This window comes from Garra rufa, chromosome 16 (genome assembly GCF_049309525.1).
Source record: "Garra rufa chromosome 16, GarRuf1.0, whole genome shotgun sequence".
NCBI classification, from domain to species: domain Eukaryota; kingdom Metazoa; phylum Chordata; class Actinopteri; order Cypriniformes; family Cyprinidae; genus Garra; species Garra rufa.
Genome location: NC_133376.1, coordinates 12,025,119 through 12,045,739, shown reverse-complemented (window position 1 = coordinate 12,045,739; position 20,621 = coordinate 12,025,119). Strand labels below are relative to the sequence as shown.

The 20,621-nt window shown below is 33.0% G+C and overlaps 1 protein-coding gene across 1 annotated transcript in view; it reads left to right on the top strand.

Moving 5' to 3' along the window:
- Positions 1-20,621, top strand: part of LOC141288058 (protein diaphanous homolog 1) — an 89,992-nt gene that overhangs the window by 16,090 nt on the left and 53,281 nt on the right. Inside the window, exon 2 of the mRNA XM_073820176.1 lies at positions 18,676-18,702. Coding sequence (XP_073676277.1) covers positions 18,676-18,702 — 27 coding nt within the window. The remainder of the gene's footprint in view (positions 1-18,675; positions 18,703-20,621) is intronic.

The window sequence follows — 20,621 nt, the reverse complement described above, 5'->3', positions numbered from 1 at the left end:
CAATTTAGTTGTATCAAATTTAAGGCCATTAAAAGTTTTAAATATGTTAAATAGTATAAGAAAAATCGTAATTATAATATTAAGGGGTCTTACAGTTGAGGACGGGAATCGCGATAGGGCTGGATTAAACTTCAAAAGGCAATAATGTCATTCAATAAAAACATATGAACTACACGTTTCAAAGTCAAAACGCCACACTGATGTCTTCATATGAATGTATCTGAAGGGAACCAACTGTCCTCAGAAACGTGTCGTTGGCATTTTCATTTCATGCCTGATAAAACAACGTTAATGCTGTTTTGTATACAGCCGTTACTAGGGAAACCGTAGTATTTCAGCGCTCCTAAAGCACCCCCTCGTGACAGAGAGTTAATGTGAAAGAAGTGAATGTGCCTTCTAAAAATATAAACTATTAAGACAGTAATATATATGTTTTGAATAAATATAATAAATTATATACTTAATGTATCCCTTTTAAATGGTAGAAAGGCTGAAATGCCATTGTGTAAGATATTTTGTTTTCGTGTGAACCTGTATCTGAATTATAAATCATGTAAATTTATGGCTTAATATGCTACTGTACATTGTCCAACCCCACTCATACTGTGTTCATTTTACTTGTGCAGCTCTTCAAAATAAAGAAATTGCCTTAAATTGATATTTAAAAATTCTGCAGATAAACTAAATAGTGAAATAAAATTCCTTCCTTGATATATGTTTATATTTGTGTATCGAAAACATTTTTGATTGACATTTAGACTCCTATCTGATTTTCTATATTTAAAAAGAAAATTGTCTTTTTTATTTGGGCTAGTTAAATGAATTTTCGGGCTACCAAATTCTGAAGAGTACCTGCCCGAAGGGCTACCAGAGATTTTGAATTTTTGCGTGCCCTGGGATGGTTATGACATTTGTTTTATTTGATCAAGATAAAGGCTTGTAGTATAATTGTACAAATGTACCTTCAGTGTCTTTGCTGTCAGAAAAGTACAGATTTTTATAAAGTAAACATAAATAACTTTGTCTTTGTTAGTAATATTTCAAGTCAAGATAAAGCACTTACTGAAGCAACATAAGATCATCTATTTTACTCCAAATTGTCCCCTCATTGTCCACAATATTTGATTCAAAACATTAGTAGACTGATAGAAACCAGTGGAAGTCTATGAGATGAGCTCACTAGTGTAGTGTCTAAGGTGTGTGTATGTCTCTGCCTGGTCAGTGGAATGTGCTCTGTCCAGGCTGAATGGATTAAATCAGGCTGCGTGTGTGTGTGTGTGTGTGTGTGTGTGTGTGTGTGTGTGTGTGTGTGTGTGTGTGTGTGTGTGTGTGTGTGTGTGTGTGTGTGTGTGTGTGTGTGTGTGTGTGTGTGTGTGTGTGTGTGTGTGTGTGTGTGTGTGTGTGTGTGTGTGTGTGTGTGAATGGTATTTAAATAGGTTGTGAGTCAGTGGATTAGATTCTGTGGTTCAGACGCAGGTGCACAGATTTGTGAGTGTGTGTTTGTGTGATTATTCTGTGGGCGTGCTGAGGTGTGTGTGGTTCTATAATTAGTCAATCATGTTGTTTGACAATGAAATTCCTGTTCAGTTCATAATGACACACATGAAGTGAAGTGGCAATGTGAGATGTTTATGTGTTTGTGTCAGTTTGGTATGTGTGTGTTGCTTGTTTATTGCCTATTATCTTCTCTGACACTAAGTCTTTAATGATGGTTTACTGCTTACAAAATTGGCCCCATAATTATCTAATTAAGACACAACATCCTTTTAAATAACGCAAATCATTTTTTATTAATCATAAGGGATTATTTTTGGCTTTGTATATACATATATATGCATGTAGCTGTTTAAAAATCTTTGCATGTCTGTGTGTCAGCAGTGAAATTCCCTTTGACCTGCAATCTCTCATTAACAGACAGATTAATCTGTCTAATCTCCCACACACACACACACACACACACACTGACAGGTGTATTAGGTGGAGTGTGTGAACGTCTGTGATTCAATCTGGCGTTTGTTTGGCTGTTTGGTGTGTCTGAAGAGTTGTATTTGTGTTTGACTTACTGAATGTGAATCAAACTCTGATTAATGGAGCCAAGGGTGACCTTTTGTGCTGCTTGAGAACACACACACACACAGTTTGAATGGCTTTGTGTGAGTTTTAACCAGCAGATTCTCTGTATTGACGAGACACAGGCTTGCAAACACTTGCAGAATAATAAGTGTTTGTGTTTCAGTGCTGATGAAGCTACTTTGAAATAGAGGGTGACACGGGAGTGGATTTTCAAACCTCTCCCATCCCAATCCCACAAAAAAACTGAGGGAAAATCCCGTCCCATCCCATACCATTCCCAGGAGAATGACTCCCATTCCCTCCCACTCCCATGTTGTTGTTTTTTTGCCAGAATCTGTCATTTACAGTAAAAAATACAGTACAGATCACAGCATGCCCACCTTAGTTGAATAAAAATCTAAAATGTAGTTTTTTTTGTTGTTGTTATTGAACTGAAATCCAGCTTAAACAAATGCACAGTGTGCATTGCACACATTAAATTTAATGTAAATAATGCAAACACACACACATTTGAACGTAGACATTTCACTCTCTATAGTTATATTTTTCATGTCTGTATGCGTTTCACGCTCAAGTTCACAGAGAAAGCGTGTCCTGTTTGCTTTAATTATTTTACAAAAGCACAACGTTTCGTTGTTATTCTGAGTGCACAGAAATAAACGTAGAATCTTTACAGATTCGAAAGATGTATATTACTTTTATGTGTATGACCAAAAATGACAGAGTTTTAGGAGCATGTGACCGCACTGGTCACCTCCATCTGTCACACAATACTACTGTTCAGCTGATCTTCAAATTGAAAAGGTTTTTACCCCCCCAGGCTCTTAAAGCATCGGTTTTCCTTCTGAAGCATCAGTGAGCATCTTCTGTAATAGTTACATTTGATACCTAGCATAATAACATGCATTTTGTACAGTATCCCCTGCTGATTTTGTATGTTTGCCCACTGACAAAGAAATGATCAATCTATAATTTTAATGGCCGGTTTTTTTGAACAGTGAGAGACAGAATTACAACAAAAAAATCCAGAAAAACGCACTGCAAAAAAGTTATAAATTGATTTGCATTTTTATAAGTGAAATAAGTATTTGATCCCCTATCAATCAACAAGATTTCTGGCTCCCAGTTGTCTTTTATACAGGTAACTAGTTAAGATTAGGAGCACTCTCTTAAAGGGAGTGCTCCTAATCTCAGTTTGTTAACTGTATAAAAGACACTTGTCCACAGAAGCAAGCAATCAATCAATCAGATTCAAAATTCTTCACCATGGCCAAGACCAAAGAGCTGTCCAAGGATGTCAGGGACAAGATTGTAGTCTTATACAAGGCTGGAATGGGCTACAAGACCATCGCCAAGCAGCTTGGTGAGAAGGTGACAACAGTTGGTGCGATTATTCGCAAATGGATGAAACACAAAATAACTGTTAATCTCCCTTGGTCTGGGGCTCCATGCAAGATCTCACCTCGTGGAGTTTCAATGATCATGAGAACGGTGAGGAATCAGCCCAGAACTACACAGGAGGATCTTATCAATGATCTCAAGGCAGCTGGGACCATAGTCACCGAGAAAACAATTGGTAACACACTACACCGTGAAGGACTGAAATCCTGCAGCGCCCGCAATGTCCCCCTGCTCAAGAAAGCACATGTACAGGCCCGTCTGAAGTTTGCCAATGAACATCTAAATGATTCAGAGGAGAACTGGGTGATCTGTTGTGGTCAGATGAGACCAAAATCAAGCTCTTTGGCATCAACTCAACTCGCCGTGTTTGGAGGAGGAGGAATGCTGCCTATGACCCCAAGAACACCATCCCCATGGTATGGGTATTCCATTGTAACAATGACCCAAATCACACGGCCAAGGCAACAAAGGAGTGGCTCACATTAAGGTTCTGGAGTGGTCTAGCCAGTCTCCAGGTCTTAATCCCATGGAAAATGTGTGGAGGGAGCTGAAGGTTCGATTTGCCAAACGTCAGCCTCGAAACCTTAATGACTTGGAGAGGATCTGCAAAGAGGAGTGGGACAAAATCCCTCCGGGGATGTGTGCAAACCTGGTGGCCAACTACAAGAAACGTCTGACCTCTGTGATTGTCAAGTACTAAGGCATGTTTTGCGAAGGGGTCAAATACTTATTTCACATGTGTTTTTCTGGATTTTTTTGTTGTTATTCTGTCTCTCATTGTTCAAATAAACCTACCATTAAAATCATAGACTGATCATTTTTTTTGTCAGTGGGCAAACATACAAACTCAGCAGGGGATCAATTAATTTTTTCCCTCACTCTATGATCCCTCTTATTTTGGTAAAATAATTAACATTTTGCAGATTCTGTGAGGTGTATGTAAACTTTTGACTTTAACTGTACCTTTAAGAGAGTGTGTTTTGGATGATCATAACATTTAAATGGCAAACTCCAACAAATAGCAAAATGTATCAAACATTTTTACTGCAGTAATGACATAAAATGACAAACACTGTTGAATCTACAAACTACGTTAAAATGAACCGTCTGAATAAACTGTCTCCCAAAGGCAAACTATCTGAACAAATTGGTTTGTTGACTTAAGTTGGATGCTGTGTGAGTGCTTGAGTATTGCCTCTGATCATTTATATGCACAACAGTTTGACATAGAAACAGTGTTGTGAAAATATCCTTTATTAAGTAATATCTTTATGCCAGAATGCCTCGGCTTGAGATATTGTCATGCTTTTCACAAACACAGTCAGTTTATCTCAAACATGGTGTGAACAACACTTCTCAGCTGTGACTGTGAACAAACACAGCAATGTCTGAAGCACTGAAAGCATATTTCTTTCCCCAACTGTCATTCAAATAAGTGCAAACACACACACACACACACACACACACACACACACACACACACACATACACACACATTTGATCATGTGTCTGTGTGCTTTTGCAGAAGCTGAAGAAACACCCTGAGTCAATATTGTGAGGGAAATATTTAAAAGTTTGATTTTTGCAATCAGGCCTTGTAATGTGGTTTGGGATTCTTAAAGTTAAACGGATGCCTTTGTTTTCATTACTGGTCTCTAACATGAGCTCATTCCCACACACTCATGTGACTGTAGGTCCCCATTGGTCAGTCGTTGGTCATTATGTGGTCATTATTGAATTATGTGCCTCTGACATCACTTCCTTTTCCGGAGGGAATTTTGTCTCATTTTCACTCTTATCAACTCATGTTCTCCTTTTATTTTTAGCCTTGCTAATGTTCGTGACCCCTTTGAACCAGGATTATTATAGTTAACTAAGACAAAAAACTAAATAAAAGCACTTGTAATAAATGTTAACTGAGATATATTTTTTTTTAGCTAGCTGGCAAGGCAAAATCTTTCATTGGCATTTAGTTTAACTTGATATGGAAGCCTGTTTCCGCCGAATAAAAAATAAAATGTTGTTGCGACTTCATCTCACAATTCTGACTTTTCAGAAGTGCATGATATAAACTCACAACTGTGAGTTATAAAGTCAGAATTGTGAGATATAAAGTTACAATTCATACTTTTTTTTTTTTTTCTTCGGAATTGCATGATATAAACTCAAAATTGCAAGAAATATTTTCTTTTTAAAATTTGTTTTCTTGCAAATGCGCGTTTGTATCTCGCAATTCTGACTTTTTTCTTGCAATTGTGAGTTTATTTCTCGCATTTCTGAGAAAGTCAGAAGTGGAGTTTATATCTCAAAATTCTGACTTCAGAACTCGCAGTTGCAAATTTATATCTCACAATTCTCTGAAAAAAAAAGTCAGAATTGCGAGTTATAAAGTCCAATTTTGATGGGGGGGATAAAAGATTGGCATGTTCTCAGAATTGTGAGTCTATCATAATTATGAGTATATTGCTTGCATTTCTGAATAAAAAAGTCAGATTTGGGAGTTTATAATATTATTATTATTATTATTATTATTATTATATATTATTATATTGGTAGTTTAGATTATATTTTCTCAGAATTGTGAGTTTGTATCTCAATTTGTACTTTTTTTCTCACAATTGCATGTTATAAAGTCAGAATTGTGAGTGTATATCTTGCAATTCAGACTTTATTTCACAGAATTGCATGATTACAAACTCGCCTTTTTTTCTCTCTCTCTCTCTCTCTCTCTCTCTCTCTCTCTCTCTCTCTCTCTCTCTCTCTCTCTCTCTCTCAAGTGAGTTTTTCTCGGAATTGCGTGATATAAACTCACTATGCTTACTTTTTTTCCCTCAGAATTGTGTAATATAAACTGACTTTTTTTTCTCGCAAATGCAAGTTTGTTTCTCACAATTCTGCGTGTTGATAATTCTGACTTATTTCTCACAATTGCGTGTTATGAATTGTGAGTGTATATCTTGCAATTTAGACTTTATTTCTCAGAATTGTGTGATTTAAAAGCTTTCTTTTTTTTTTCTCCCTCTCTCAAGCAAGTTTGTTTTTCACAATTCTTTTTTTCTTTTCTTTTTTCTTGGAATTGTGTGATATAAATTCACAATTGTGAGAAATACAATTTTTTTTTTTTCAAATGCAATTTGCAATTCTGACTTTTTCTCAGAATTGCGTGATTAAAAACTCACTATTCTTGCTTTTTTTCTCAGAATTGTGTAATATAAACTGACTTTTTCTTGCAAATGCGAGTTTGTTTCTCACAATTCTGATTATTATTTTTTTAATTGTAATTATGAGTATATTTCTTGCATTTCTGAGAAAAAAAGTCCGAATTTGGAGTTCATATTACACAATTCTGATTTCATAACTCGCAGATGCGAATTTATATCACAATTCTGAGAAAAAAAGGCAGAATTGCTAATCATAAAGTCCAATTTTGATGGAAAAAAGATTGGTATGTTTTCAGAATATATCTCAAAATTCTGACTTAATCACAGTTGTGTGTTTAGTTTTTAGAATTGTGAGTTTGTCTCGCAATTCTGACTTTATAACTCACAAGTTTATATCACAAAATTGAGAGAAAAGTCAGAATTGCAAGTTCATATCTCGCAGTTCAGTTTTTTTTAAACTCACAATTGCAAGAGAGAAAAAATGAATTGTAAATTTGAATTAAAGTCAGAATTGTAAGATTGAAAAGTTTCCTTTTTTTTTTACTTTTTTTTTTATTCAGTGGCACAAACGGGATTCTGTTATTTACTACAATAACAAAAAAAAAAATCCTAAAAACTAATAAAAACGACAAACACAATTATTAAAAAAATAACTAAAATTAAAATTACAATGGATATTAAATAAAAACCTTTACAATACTAAACTATCTTATCTTATTAATACTAAAATAACACTGCTTTAAAATTATATAATCACTAAATAGATAGTTGTTCAAAATCATGTTTGTGGATGAATTTTAAATATGCCCTTTAAAAATCAAATCGCAATTGAGTTATTTTAGTACATATTAAACTAATTAATTTATTAAAAAAATATATGTTTTTTACAAACATGTTTTTAAAAGTTGTTCAGTTAATAACTAGGGTGTGGTAATTATTATTTTTTGTTTGTCTCTTAAGTGATAAATCCCAAAAAAGTATTTTTGCTATAGGATGCTCAGCCTTCATGATGTTTCATTGTTGAATTCATCGTGTCTGTTGTCCTGGTAACCTCATTAACCGCCTCCCAAACAGGGTTGCTGGGTTACAGTGGGCATCGTGGGGTGACAGGAAGTGTTGTTTGTGTAGTTTTGAAGGAATCGGTTTGTGCTGTTGTCTAAATGAAAGGTCTTAAATGAGGTCCCGTCATCAGAACCTCCTCGGCGAGGGTCAGTCCATTGTCTGTGTGTGTAGCGGGTGCTTATTCACGCGTGTAACTGTTCCTCTGCGTCCAGCCAAGCGTTATCACAGACAGCACGTTACTGCGAGCGGAGCGCGCAAGCTCAGGAAGCAGACTAATTTAGCTTAAAGGACTTCCTGTTGACATGTCAAGTCACTCAAACTGTAAGGCTACTGTACAGTCATTCTGAAGGTGTCAGTCAGGCTGGTTCTTCTCTTTAGTGTTGTTTCTTGTCATAGTTTTCTTCCATCTTTAGTTTTATAAAATCAGGATGCGCCTGACCGACTGACTGCTGGATGATAGTGAACCGTAAGGGTGGATCTGACATGTCAAGGTCATTTTTCTTCACAAAACAAAAAGGAAAATAAATTATATTTTGCATGAAGAAAATAAGGACTATTTTTATGATCATTAAGAATTTCTTTCATTTTTTTTTTTTTTTTTTTGCTGTGACATTGTTTTCTTGACTATTATGTGCATTTCTAAAAAACATTAACAAAAATAAATTTAAGTTAAAGGTTTTTATACATTGTGATCGTATTTGCCTTTTACAGTAATGACAATATTAATGTCAGAATATATAAATACTCTAACTGTCCTAAGGAATGGGCATCAGTAAGAGATTTTTATTATATTTCATTTTCATTTTTTTTTTTTTTTTTAGATTTTTTTTGCCATTTTTGCCTTTTATTATGATAGGACAGATCAGACATGACAGGAAGCGAAGTGGGAGAGCGATAGGGAGTTGGATCGGGAAAGGTCCTCGAGTCGGGATTCGAACACGCCCGGAGTGCGACGGAGCTGTATGAGATTTTTATTTTATTTTATTTTGATTTACTTTTAATTTATTTTTATTTTATTTTAAGAATTATTTTATATATATTTAAAATATTATTTTTTTTTATCGTATTTGTCTTTTACAGTAATGACAATATTAATGTCAAAATAAATAAATGCACTACTGTCCAAAGGAATGGCTATCAGTGAGATTTTGTTATTTTATTTTAAGAATTATTTTATTTATTTAAACAATTATTTCATTTATTTAAAGAATTTATTTATTTTATTAAAGACATTGATTTGAATTTAATTGAATTATTAATCAAGGTCACATAAAAGTAATCAAAAGCGGCAGTACAGAAATGTATAATGTTACAAAATATTTATATTTCAAATAGATGCTGTTTCTATTTCATTTTTTTTTTGCGTAGTGACAAATTAAATGCATTTCTCCATTAAACTCTCATTATTGTAATGTAAAACGGATGTATTATTTGAGTTTGACATGATACATTGTGATTGTATTTGACTTTTACAGTAATGACAATATTAATGTCATAATAAATAAACACTACTGTCCAAAGGATTTGGAGTTTATTTTATTTTAATAATTTAATTTAATTTTAATTTATTTTAATTTATTTTATTTTTAATTTATTTTAATGTCTTTATTTTATTTATTTAGGATTGTTTTATTTCCTTTGTTTTGTTTAGTTTTATTTTGTAATTTATTTTATTTTAATAATACTATTATTTATTTTATTAAAGAAATTGATGCTTTCATTAAAGTCACATTAAATTGATCAAAAGTGACGGTACATACATTTATAATATTACAAAATATTTATATTTGAAATAAATGCAGTTCCTTTAAACTTTCTATTGATCAAAAACTCCTAAAATGTGTCACAATTTCTACAAAAATATGAAGCAGCACACCTGTTTTTAACAATAATCAGAAAATGAGATGCTGAAAATTCAAATTTGCATCACAGGTTCCTATGTTCACATAGGAAGCAGTTATTTTAAATTGTAATACTATTTCACAATATTATTTTTTTTAAGTGCATTTATGATCAAATGAATGCAGACTTGGTGAGCTTGAAAAACACTGACACCAAACTTGGTTTTATTCATACAATTAAATATTTATTTAATGCATTTGTTTGTTTTCTACAGTGGTGTAGAGCAACATGGGCACAATTTTGTAACATTCAGTGTATTATCTATTATTAAGATCAGTGACATCAAGGACTGTTATACTGTTATGGACAAATGACACTTTCTGACCTATTAAATATTATCCTGCTGTTTTGTTCCTTATATAGACTGAAACAATGCTCTGCTAGTGTGTGTGTGTGTGTGTGTGTGTGTGTGTGTGTTCTTAATGCAGCTTTTGCATGTGTCTTTCTTTGTGACACTTCCTGTGAGCACTTTGTGCAGGAAGTGGCTTGTCACACTTTAACGGGCGTGTCTGGTGGGGCCCGAATTATGACATCATTTCAACACACACACAGACACACACACGTTCCCCAAGCTTCAGTTGGCAAACCGAAATGGACACTTGTCTCCATGGAAACCAAGCAGACAAAAATCACACACACACACACACACACACACACACTTGAAAGAATGCTCATATCTGTGTCTATTTTTAGAAGAAAATGAGATATGCAGGTGCTCTCAGACACACACACACACACACACACACACACACACACACACACACACACACACACACACACACACACACACACCCTGTCATCTGTGCATGTGTGTGTGTTTAGGTGACTCATTAAAATTAATCTGATATGTAAGGTCATATTAAGACTTGTTTCATCACTGATTAATGTTCTAGGTCCTTATAAAGTGTAAAGTATGTGTGTGAGAAGATTGAGAACTTGTCCGCACAGTCTTCAGCCTCTTTTCTGCTTTTAATCAGCTTCAGGAGGTGCAATATGAGATTAAAGGAGGAACATGCTACAAGTTTTGTTATCAACAAAACTTATTTTAGCCTCAAGCATTTCAGAAGCCTTTCAGAATCCTTTAAAGAGCACAAGAAACATAAATTCAGTCAAAATTCTTAATCGTTTATTCTAGGGCTGCACGATATTGGGAAAAAATTACATTGCAATATATTTTTTTCTTGCGATTATATATATATTGCGATGTGTACAAATTAATTTATGTTCATCAGGTTGTTTTGAACTGCTTAAAAATCAAATAATAATTCAAGAATAATTGGGGTCATTTTGTAAGCATTTTCAAAGAATAAAAAAAATGTAAAAGTACAGTATAATCAACCCTGAAATAAAATACTTTTTAAAGCTTATTTTGGGTAGTTTCATGAACAGTTTGACTCACCTTATTCACTGTCAGTTCAGGCAAATCAAGGCTCTAATATGAAATGAATAATGAATGTTGCTTTTACCCTGGTGAAAGGGAAATCAGCTTCTTCCTTTCACAAAAAACATTAAAAGCTTAGCCAAGATGGAGGAACAGCTGATCATCGCTGTTACAGGGATAACATTTTTTAGCAGCAGAGCTACTGCAAGCAATTTTTAGTTTTGGAAATCCATTTATCTTCGTTTGTTTATCTTTACTGAAACGTCCACGTCTTTAGGAGAGCGCGGGTCATGGTTGCTTAGCAACGGCAGACGCCACTCAAGTTACAGAGCGCTTTGGAAAGAAGGAGAAAGCGGCGCGCCTAGCGTTTTCCACGCGTTTTTAGGCGCGACATTTGAACGGTCCCTTAAATTCGTAGTGTTTCCACGAGTTGTGGCAACAACTGACAGACACTCCCGACAAAGCACCTGTTTTTGGTCAGCAGCATCCTTTTTGTATCCAAAATACTTCCATATGACCGACGTTGCGTTTCTTTTTGCGACCAAATCTTCCATTTCGGCGCTTTTCTCCCGTCCCGCGCTTATTTCGCCATGCGCACACAGAGACTGCATGCATGAAGTAGGTGAAGCAACGTGTGCATTGTAGTTTTTAAAGAACCTTTAAACATGAGTTAATTACTTTATTTTAGACAAATATAGATCCGTGAATAGAAAGTTTAGAAATATAGAAAGTACATTTTTAAATCAGACATACATAATTTATTTTTTTGCCCTGCATCGTGACTGCCACGATGTGACTATCGCGCATGCGTACATCGCGATGACGACGCTGAAACGATCTATTGTGCAGCCCTAGTTTATTCACAAAATTATGCATGTTGATTTATTAAATATTGTATTAAAATCTGCCTATGCCTATGCTGTGAGTTTAGTGTGCATCTGGGAATGCAGCGCCCACCAGTTATGCTTTATTTTCATGGCAAATGATTACAGCATTTCACTAGATTTGTAGTGAGATGCGTTCTTGCCTCTTTTTACTGAAAACTAGAGTTTTTCTTCAAAATAAAAGCTCTACTGCTGTTTCCGTCAAAATAAAAGCTTAAAAGTACCTTACTAATTGCTGACAGCTAGCGGTTTAAATGGTTTAAATGTAACTGCAGCCCACATTCAAAATATCTCTTTCAAGTGTAGAAGTTAGTAAACTATTGTAATTTTCCTACTGTAGTGTAAAGCAAAAATAATATACCTATGAAATATTCATTTTCATTCACTTTGCAGTGCAATTGTTTACCGTCCTTGTTGTTGTTGTTGTTGTTGTTGTTATTGCTATTATAATCCAATTTGTTTGGCGTTCTAAAACACCCTTGTGAATGTAATTTAGACTGAGACAGTATACCACAAATATATTTTTTATATTACTTTATATATACACTACCGTTCAAAAGTTTGGGGTCAGTACATTTTCTTTTTTTTTTTTTTAAGAAATCAATAGTTTTATTCACCAAGGATGTATTAAGTTAATAATTAAAAGTTTATTAAAAGTTAATAATAAATGTACATTGTTATAAAATATTTATATTTTGAATAAAAACTGTACTTTTTAAACTTGTTATTCATGAAAGAATCCTGAAAATAAAATCAGAGGTTCCAAAAAAATATTTGGCAGCACAACTATTGATATTGTCCAACATTGATCATTCTAATAATAAATCAGCATATTAGAATGATTTCTGAAGGATCATGTGACACTTAAGACTGGAGTAACAGCTGATAAAAATTCAGCTTTTCATTACAGGAATAAATTCTATTTTAAAGTATGTTAAAATAAAAAACATTATTTTATATTGTAAAAACATTTTGCAATATTACTGTTTTTTTCGGTATTTTTAATCAAATAAATGCAGCCTTGATGAGCATAAGAGACTTCTTTAAAGACTAGTACAAGACTTTTGAACGTGTGTGTGTGTGTGTGTGTGTGTGTGTGTGTGTGTGTGTGTGTGTGTGTGTGTGTGGGTATACATATACACCCAAAAACTCCCTCTGGGGGATGTCCTTGTTTGTAAAACTGGGAATTTTTTTTTTTTTTTGGGAATTATAACAGTGCAGAACATTTTCTGTGAGGGGTAGGGTTGGGGTAGATATCCACCACTGAATAAAAAAATAAAAAAGATTATTGCGACTTATCTCATAATTTGGCCCTTTTTTCTTAGAATTGTGAGATATAAACTCAAAATTGCAAGTTATAAAGTCAGAATTGCGAGATAACTTGCAATTGTGGGTTACCAAGTCAGAATTGCATGAAATAAACTTCATGCAGTGAAGTCTGTATCTCACAATTCTGACTTTATTTCTCGCAATTGTGAGTTTATATCCTGCAATTTTGACTATATCTACCAATTCTGACTTTATAACTCACAGTTCTAAGAAAAAGAGTTAGAATTGAGAGTTTGTATAACAGTCAGAATTGTGAGATAAAATGTCGCAATTACCTTTTTTTTTATTTAGTGGCAGAAATGGGCTTACATAATTACACTGTGAAAAGTTTTCACCAGTTTCAACTTAAGGCAGCTGCTAAACTTAAGTTTTTAAGATTTTAAGTTAAATCAACTTAAGTCATTTAGGGTGCTTTCACATCTGTGGTTCGGTTCTTTTGGTCCGGACCAAGAGCAACAAATGATACACTGTAGCATTTTTCTGCCGTTTTGGGTCCTTTTCACACCACACTGATTGCTCTGGTCCGAACCAGTTGAAACGAACCAAAATGCAGTCATGTGACAACATCCACCTCACTCGTTGGCCAGATCGTGTCATTGAACCACTGATCTATTTTAGAGAATTATATAGATCAGTGTGTTGAACGTATTTTCTAAACTGTTAGGGGCCATTCACATGTCCCGTCTTTTGGGCGCTCAAGCTCGTTATTTCAAATGTAGATTCGCGGTATGCACGCTCAGAATGGAAGCGACGTGGTCGCGACGCGCATGTTTTTTCCATTCGCGAACGCGCCGCATCGAGATAAAAAGATCGCAAGCGCACCGCAGGTCATGTGACAAACCAACCAATCAGCTTCATCCTTTCCCTTAATAACATAGAAAGCATTGACAAGTTGGAGAAACAGCTTATCATAGCTGTACAGGCGTTTTCCATGCGTTTTTAGGCGCGACATGTGAACGGCCCCTTAAACAATGAGAAAGATTGTGATGTTCTTGTGAGTTTTCGAAAGTTGGGACCTATATGATCATCAGACCAAATTTATGAGGCTCCGCACCTCCTCACAACTCCAAGTTTGTCCGCGAGCTGTCATGGGGCTATGTTGCTAAAGCGCTAACTGTCAACAAATACTTGTCCTCATTAGGGCTGCACGATTAATCGTTTTTAAACCGAAATCGCGATTTGAAAGGGTGCGATTTTCAAATCGCAAGAGCTGCGATTATTTCGATTTATTATCAAATGTGGTAACAAGCATATAAGTCGTTTTTGACAGGTCACTTCAAGTGCATATTACGTCTTCATGCTTATATTACGTTTGATGCAGAGTTTAACCAATAGGGGGCATTTTAACACTGCATGTAGAGACATGCACTGGACGTATTTTTCAGTCCCGCCTCCGCAGAAATATGTTGATCTCGGTCCGTTCCTACCTCGACATTCATGTTTTGTCCCCGCTCCTGCCCGCATAAAAGTAACCTATATAGTTTTTTTCAGTACATCAATTGAATTTACATGAAACAGTTTTGTAACATCTCGTAAGTTTCACAAAACCCCAGCATAAACGTCCCCGATAAAATATTTGTTATATAGGCTAAGCATCAACATTCACAAACCACTGTTATTCTTAACAGAATTAAGAGCAAGCATGAGCTACTGTGTGTATCCAGAGCAGAATGCAAGCAGACAAAGCTAAAGTTGACATCTCAGTTCATTTGCGATCTCATAAAGCTCTAACAACACAATGAATATTATGCACGATGAATCTTTCACAAACACACTTCGTGTGTTTTAATTCGCGAGCACGCAATATTCAGCACTGTGCAAGAATGTTTGAGCAGTGAGTGGATTCTAACTTAAACACCTGACTGCCTATCCTTGTGCTTACTGATAATAGCTGTAAGTTGTATACTAGTTGTTCTTGCTGCTTTTGTGCAATAGATGAATAACAATATTTTGCTCTTTAGATATTTCTATTTTGCGGGGATCCAGCGAATCATTTTATTTTCCCGCGTCCCGAACAGCCGCACTCGTCCATCAAGTTTTGTCCCGCGCTGCAGTCGGTTGCGTCAGGTCCCGCTATATACTCCCGTAGGAGTGCAGGTCTCTACTGCATGTACTGAGCAAATAACGTTAACGCCATTTGGAAAAGATGAGCGGGAGCAGCGGCTTAACTTCCCAACAAAGTGTCTCTTAATGTAGGTTATCATCAGTGTTTTACTGATGTAAAATTGTTTACAGTGTGTTTGGATTCCTAAAAGTTTAAGATTTTAATAATATTTTATTATATAATTTTAATTGTTAATTTAATTTAATTTTATTTAAGATACTGTAGTTATTTTCTTAATTTGTCATGATAACTGACAACTTTATTTTAAAAAAGGCAACAATGTTTAAGAGGTTTTAAATAAACAGTAGAACAGTGTAGCATACTTTGTGATTATGCTTGGTCTTTCTTTGGTTCTGTTAAAACCACCATATCAAACCTGTAGCTCTTTTATGATATAGTAGTAAATCGCATTTTAAATCGCAAATCGCAATTTTGATCAGAAAAATCGCAATTAGATTTTTTCTCCAAATCGTGCAGCCCTAGTCCTCATCCCATAATGAACAGCGCAGCGGACTACGGCAGCTGGATTAGTCCAAAAAGGCGCAGTACTTTTTGCGGTTGGGTCTGTTCTAGTTCGGTTCATGTTCACACCACAAACGAACCGCTCCAGTGTTCGTTTGAAAGCGTACCGAGACCACCTCTTCAAGGAGGTCTCGGTACGCTTTTTTTGGTCCGCTTTTGGTGCGCACTCGAGCGCGATTGCTACATTCACACCTGCCCAAACGAACCGCACCAAGAGGGAAAACGAACCCTAGTGCGATTCAACCGAACTAAATAAGGCAGGTGTGAAAGCACCCTTAAACTCACAAGTTATATCAACTCATTTTTTCTTGTAATAAGTTAAAATAACTTGTAGTTTTAAGCTGATTTAACTTAAACTTAAGGCAGCTGCCAAACTTAAGTTTTTAAGTTGAACTGGTGAAAACTTATTACAGTGTAGGGGTAGAAAATGTATAACTATGTGTATATGAAAACAATAGAAGTGTGTGTGTGTGTGTGTGTTGAGTTGGGTGTGTCTTGGTGATTTTGTGGGTGTTGCTGTAAAGAATTAACTAAAGTTTAAGTGTGTTTCTGAGTAATTGAGAAAATTGATTACATATTTTAAGTATGTGTCATAGTTTGACCAAAAACACCACACACACACACACACACACACACACACACACACACTGTTGTGTAGTATCTGAGAGCAGGTTTTTTATTTATTATTATTTTTATTACACTTATTTTATAATATTTTTAATTGTTTATATTCTTATATTATTTTTGCTTGATTAACATGACAAAACTACTTTAACAGTATCAGTGTTTTTTGTGCAAACAAATAAACAAGTTCCATTAAAAATATCTGTTGTACATCAATAAAAACTGCAAATAAACCAGCAATCTATGATTTTAAATGAATTAAGTTTTGAGTAGTATTCCAACTGATATTTATTGGTATTGTGAATATTCTTTATCTCTCTGTGGCGATATTATATATTTGATGTACACATACCTCTGACAGTGTTATCTGCATTTCTACTAAACAGGTCATGTTATTGCTGCTGGTTTTGTTTTGCGAGGTCAAAGGTCGTGTCTCTTATCTCATTCCAAGCTTCTCACTCACCGATTCTCAAATAGCATTTGGAGAATCAGCGTTTTGTTTTGGTTACCATAGAAATGTCTTTTTAATAAACAGGTGACTGTTGGTTTCCTGTTAGGAGGAAGTGATGTGCTGTGTCTGATTTTTATTTGCTGAGCTGCTCTGCCCTCGTGTGGCGGGATTGTGCTTGTGCAACATTGATTTACTTTAGATTAGCATCACAAATTAACCTTACAGTAGGGAATGTGATATGGTTCAGTGCAAATAGCAAAGGCTGTGATTTAATTAAATATGTACTGCGGTTTTTATTCAAAAGAAAAGTAATATTGTTTGTCTTAAATAGCCTAGTTTTCTTTAAATGCTTAAAATTTAATATACTATAGTATTTGTATATAATGTGTAGTTTAATATTTTAGTAATATAATATGTATAATTTTGCTTTTATTTAGTAATAAGGCTTGGTGTTCAATAAAATCGCAAAGGCTGTAATTTAATTTAATAAATAAACTACAACTTTATTATTATTATTATTATTATTATTATTATTATTATTATTATTATTATTATTATTATTAAAAATGAATTATTAAATTAATAATTAATTAATTATTAAAAGTGAAAAGACAAATGTAAATATTATTTGCCACTTCAAAGTTATTATATTGTTTTATTTTAAATGTTTTTCTTATACTACATTTTTATTGTAGTAATATTATAGTATAGTATTTGTGTATACTATGTTATAGTATTATAAAAAAGATAGTATAGTAGTAATACTTTTTATTTTTTTATTTTTAATAACAATTTTATTTTTAATAATAATTGTTATAAATGTTATATTAATCATAATTATATTATACTTTTAATTTATAATTTGTTGCTATTATAATAATAATAATAATAATAATAATAATAATAATTATTATTATTATTATTATTATACTGTATTTTTGTCAAATTAAAAGTGAAGAAACTAAGACAACCATAAATATTACTTTTGCCACAAGTTATTATATTGTTACATTATTTGTTTTTCTTATTCATTTTTTTATTTTAGTAATATTAGTGTTTTTGTGTATTTTAATAATAGTATAGTAGTGATAGTTTTATTTTTTATTTTTTTGTAGTACATTAGGTTTTTGTAGTAGTAATTATACTAATAATACTAATAACTGTCATTATATTATATTATTATAATATAATATTTATTGTAATATTATAGTATAGTATTCATATTTTTTTTTTACAATTTTTATTTTAGCAGTATTATAGTATAGTATTTGTGTATAGAATGTATAATAATATTTTAACAATAGATTGTATTGTAGTAATTGTAATTTTTTTTTTATTTGTAGTAAATTTGGTATTATTATTATTATTTTTATATGTTCATATAATCCGACAATTTCGTCCAAACCTGTAACTTTTTTTTTTTTTAAATTACAATCTCAAGTTATTTATTTATTTATTTTTCTACTGAAAAGTCATGCAGCCCTACCTTCATCTGACAGCAGCAGTTTCTAGTGTTTAGAAAATGTGAAATGTCTTTGATTTAAAGTTTTTTTTTTTTCTGTCTTAAATTCAATAATTTAGAAATTGTTGTATTTAATATAGTTTTGAAATCGATTATGATTATTTTATGGCCCATGATGCCTTTCCCCTCCTCTTTCTATTACCTTTTCCTACTCTTTCTTTCCCCCAGTTTTTCTCACTCTCTTTCTGTCTTTCTCAGTGTGTTCTGTTGTCTTTCTCTGTATTTAGTGTTGATTTTTCTGTTTCCTGCTCTTGTACAGACTCTCAAACGGCTGATTCCTGATGAGGTAGGTGCACACGAGTGTATTCTGTGTTTTTTAACGCTCCCCCCATCTCTCTGTCCTGTCACCTCCATGTAACACCACTGATACCATCACCGCCCACTGTCCCCCTGACCTTTCACCCCTCATCATGTGTCTGTAGCACACGCTTTGCCTCGCGTCCGCCGTCACCCGTCTGATTACTGCAAAACTTAGCAGCTGACCTCAGATCAGTGTTTGCGTGTCCCGTCCCGCTCACAGCAGAAACTGATCAGATGTCAGTGTTCAGTGACTCTCACACACTCACTCCTGACACAGCCAGAGGAAGTGTGTGACGTCACTCACGCATGGATCACGCTCACGTGTGTGTTTGTTTGTCTGAAGAGTTTCCAACAGTGGGTCAAATTGAAATGTTGCCAAAATGTATCTTGCCACATGGTTATGAATTCATATTTGTGTCAAGCAGAATCATAGTGAGGGCAGTCTACACAAAAAATCATAAAATAAGAAAACAGTTTCTTGAAGTTATATTTATTATTATTTTTAATATTTTATCTTTCCCATATTGATTTAATCAGGCCATTAAATATTTTTTTTATTTACTTGCATTATTATTATTATTATTATTATTATTATTATTATTACTATTACTATTATTTATTTATTATTATTATTATTATTTATTTTTAACTTTTTAATTTTTTAAAATTTTTTTTTTTTTACAGTCATTCCAATAAAGCAATCTGAATTATTTGTTAATTTATTTATTTTCCCTAGTAAATCAGTTTTTTATTTCCCAGATTAAAATTTGGTTATTAGGATCAACAATATTTTGAAAATCTTAATTTAGCAATTATGAGAAATAATATGAAAAATATTTTTGGATCCATTGATTTCTTTTAGAAATAGATATATTTTTAATTTATACATTTTGATAATATGAATAAAAAAATACTGTAGTGCTTAAAGAATAATGTTTTATTCGTTTTTTTATTATTATTTTAATTTATACTTTTACAATTTTGACCCACTCAGGCCAAAATCTGAATTTAATTAGTAAATTATTTATTACTTATTTTCTAACTTATGTATTACTTTATGACTTTGTTTTGCTTGCTAAATTTGACTATTTTTACATTTGTTACATTTTTACTTAACTTTATTAAATAAATTATATATATATATACACACACACACACACACACACACACACACACACACACACTTAAATGTTATTAGGAATAACAACTGTTAATTTATTTAATGAGGTTTTTTAAAATAAATATATATGATAAATATTTTTTGATCCATTAATTTAATCCACAAATAGATCTATTTTAATTATATGAATTTTACAAGTATATAGTTTTAAATGTTTATTATTATTATTATTATTATTATTATTATTATATATTAAATTTTCACTTAGACCAATACCGATTAAGAAAAATATTTTTGGATCTATTAATTTTTAAAAAATATATTTTAATATGAATTAAAAACAATCATTTTTAAAAATAATATATTAAAAAGACCATTATTCATCATAAATTAATATTTATTTATTTATTAAAAGAAAATATATTTTACTGATGTAAAGAGTGTTTAACAAATACATTTAATAGTAAAAATAGTATTTTTACTTACTTTAATAGTATTACATTTTAGTGTTTTTTCAAGACTCTCCAATATTAGTACACTTTTTGCATAAACTAGGAAAAATAGCATAGATTTAGACCCTCAGCCTTTTGATCAGCTACATTATTAAAATATTTCTGATTATTGATGAGAGTTTCTATATCTGTTGTTTTGTTTCATTGTAATAAAGCAGCTGCTGTTGTTCAGTATTGAATGTGATGGAGGGTGTGTGTAAGTATCTCAGATGTTTCTGCTGCTTTATTCTCGTCTCTACTTGAAAAGGTTTCTCAGAAAAGCCGGATTACAGG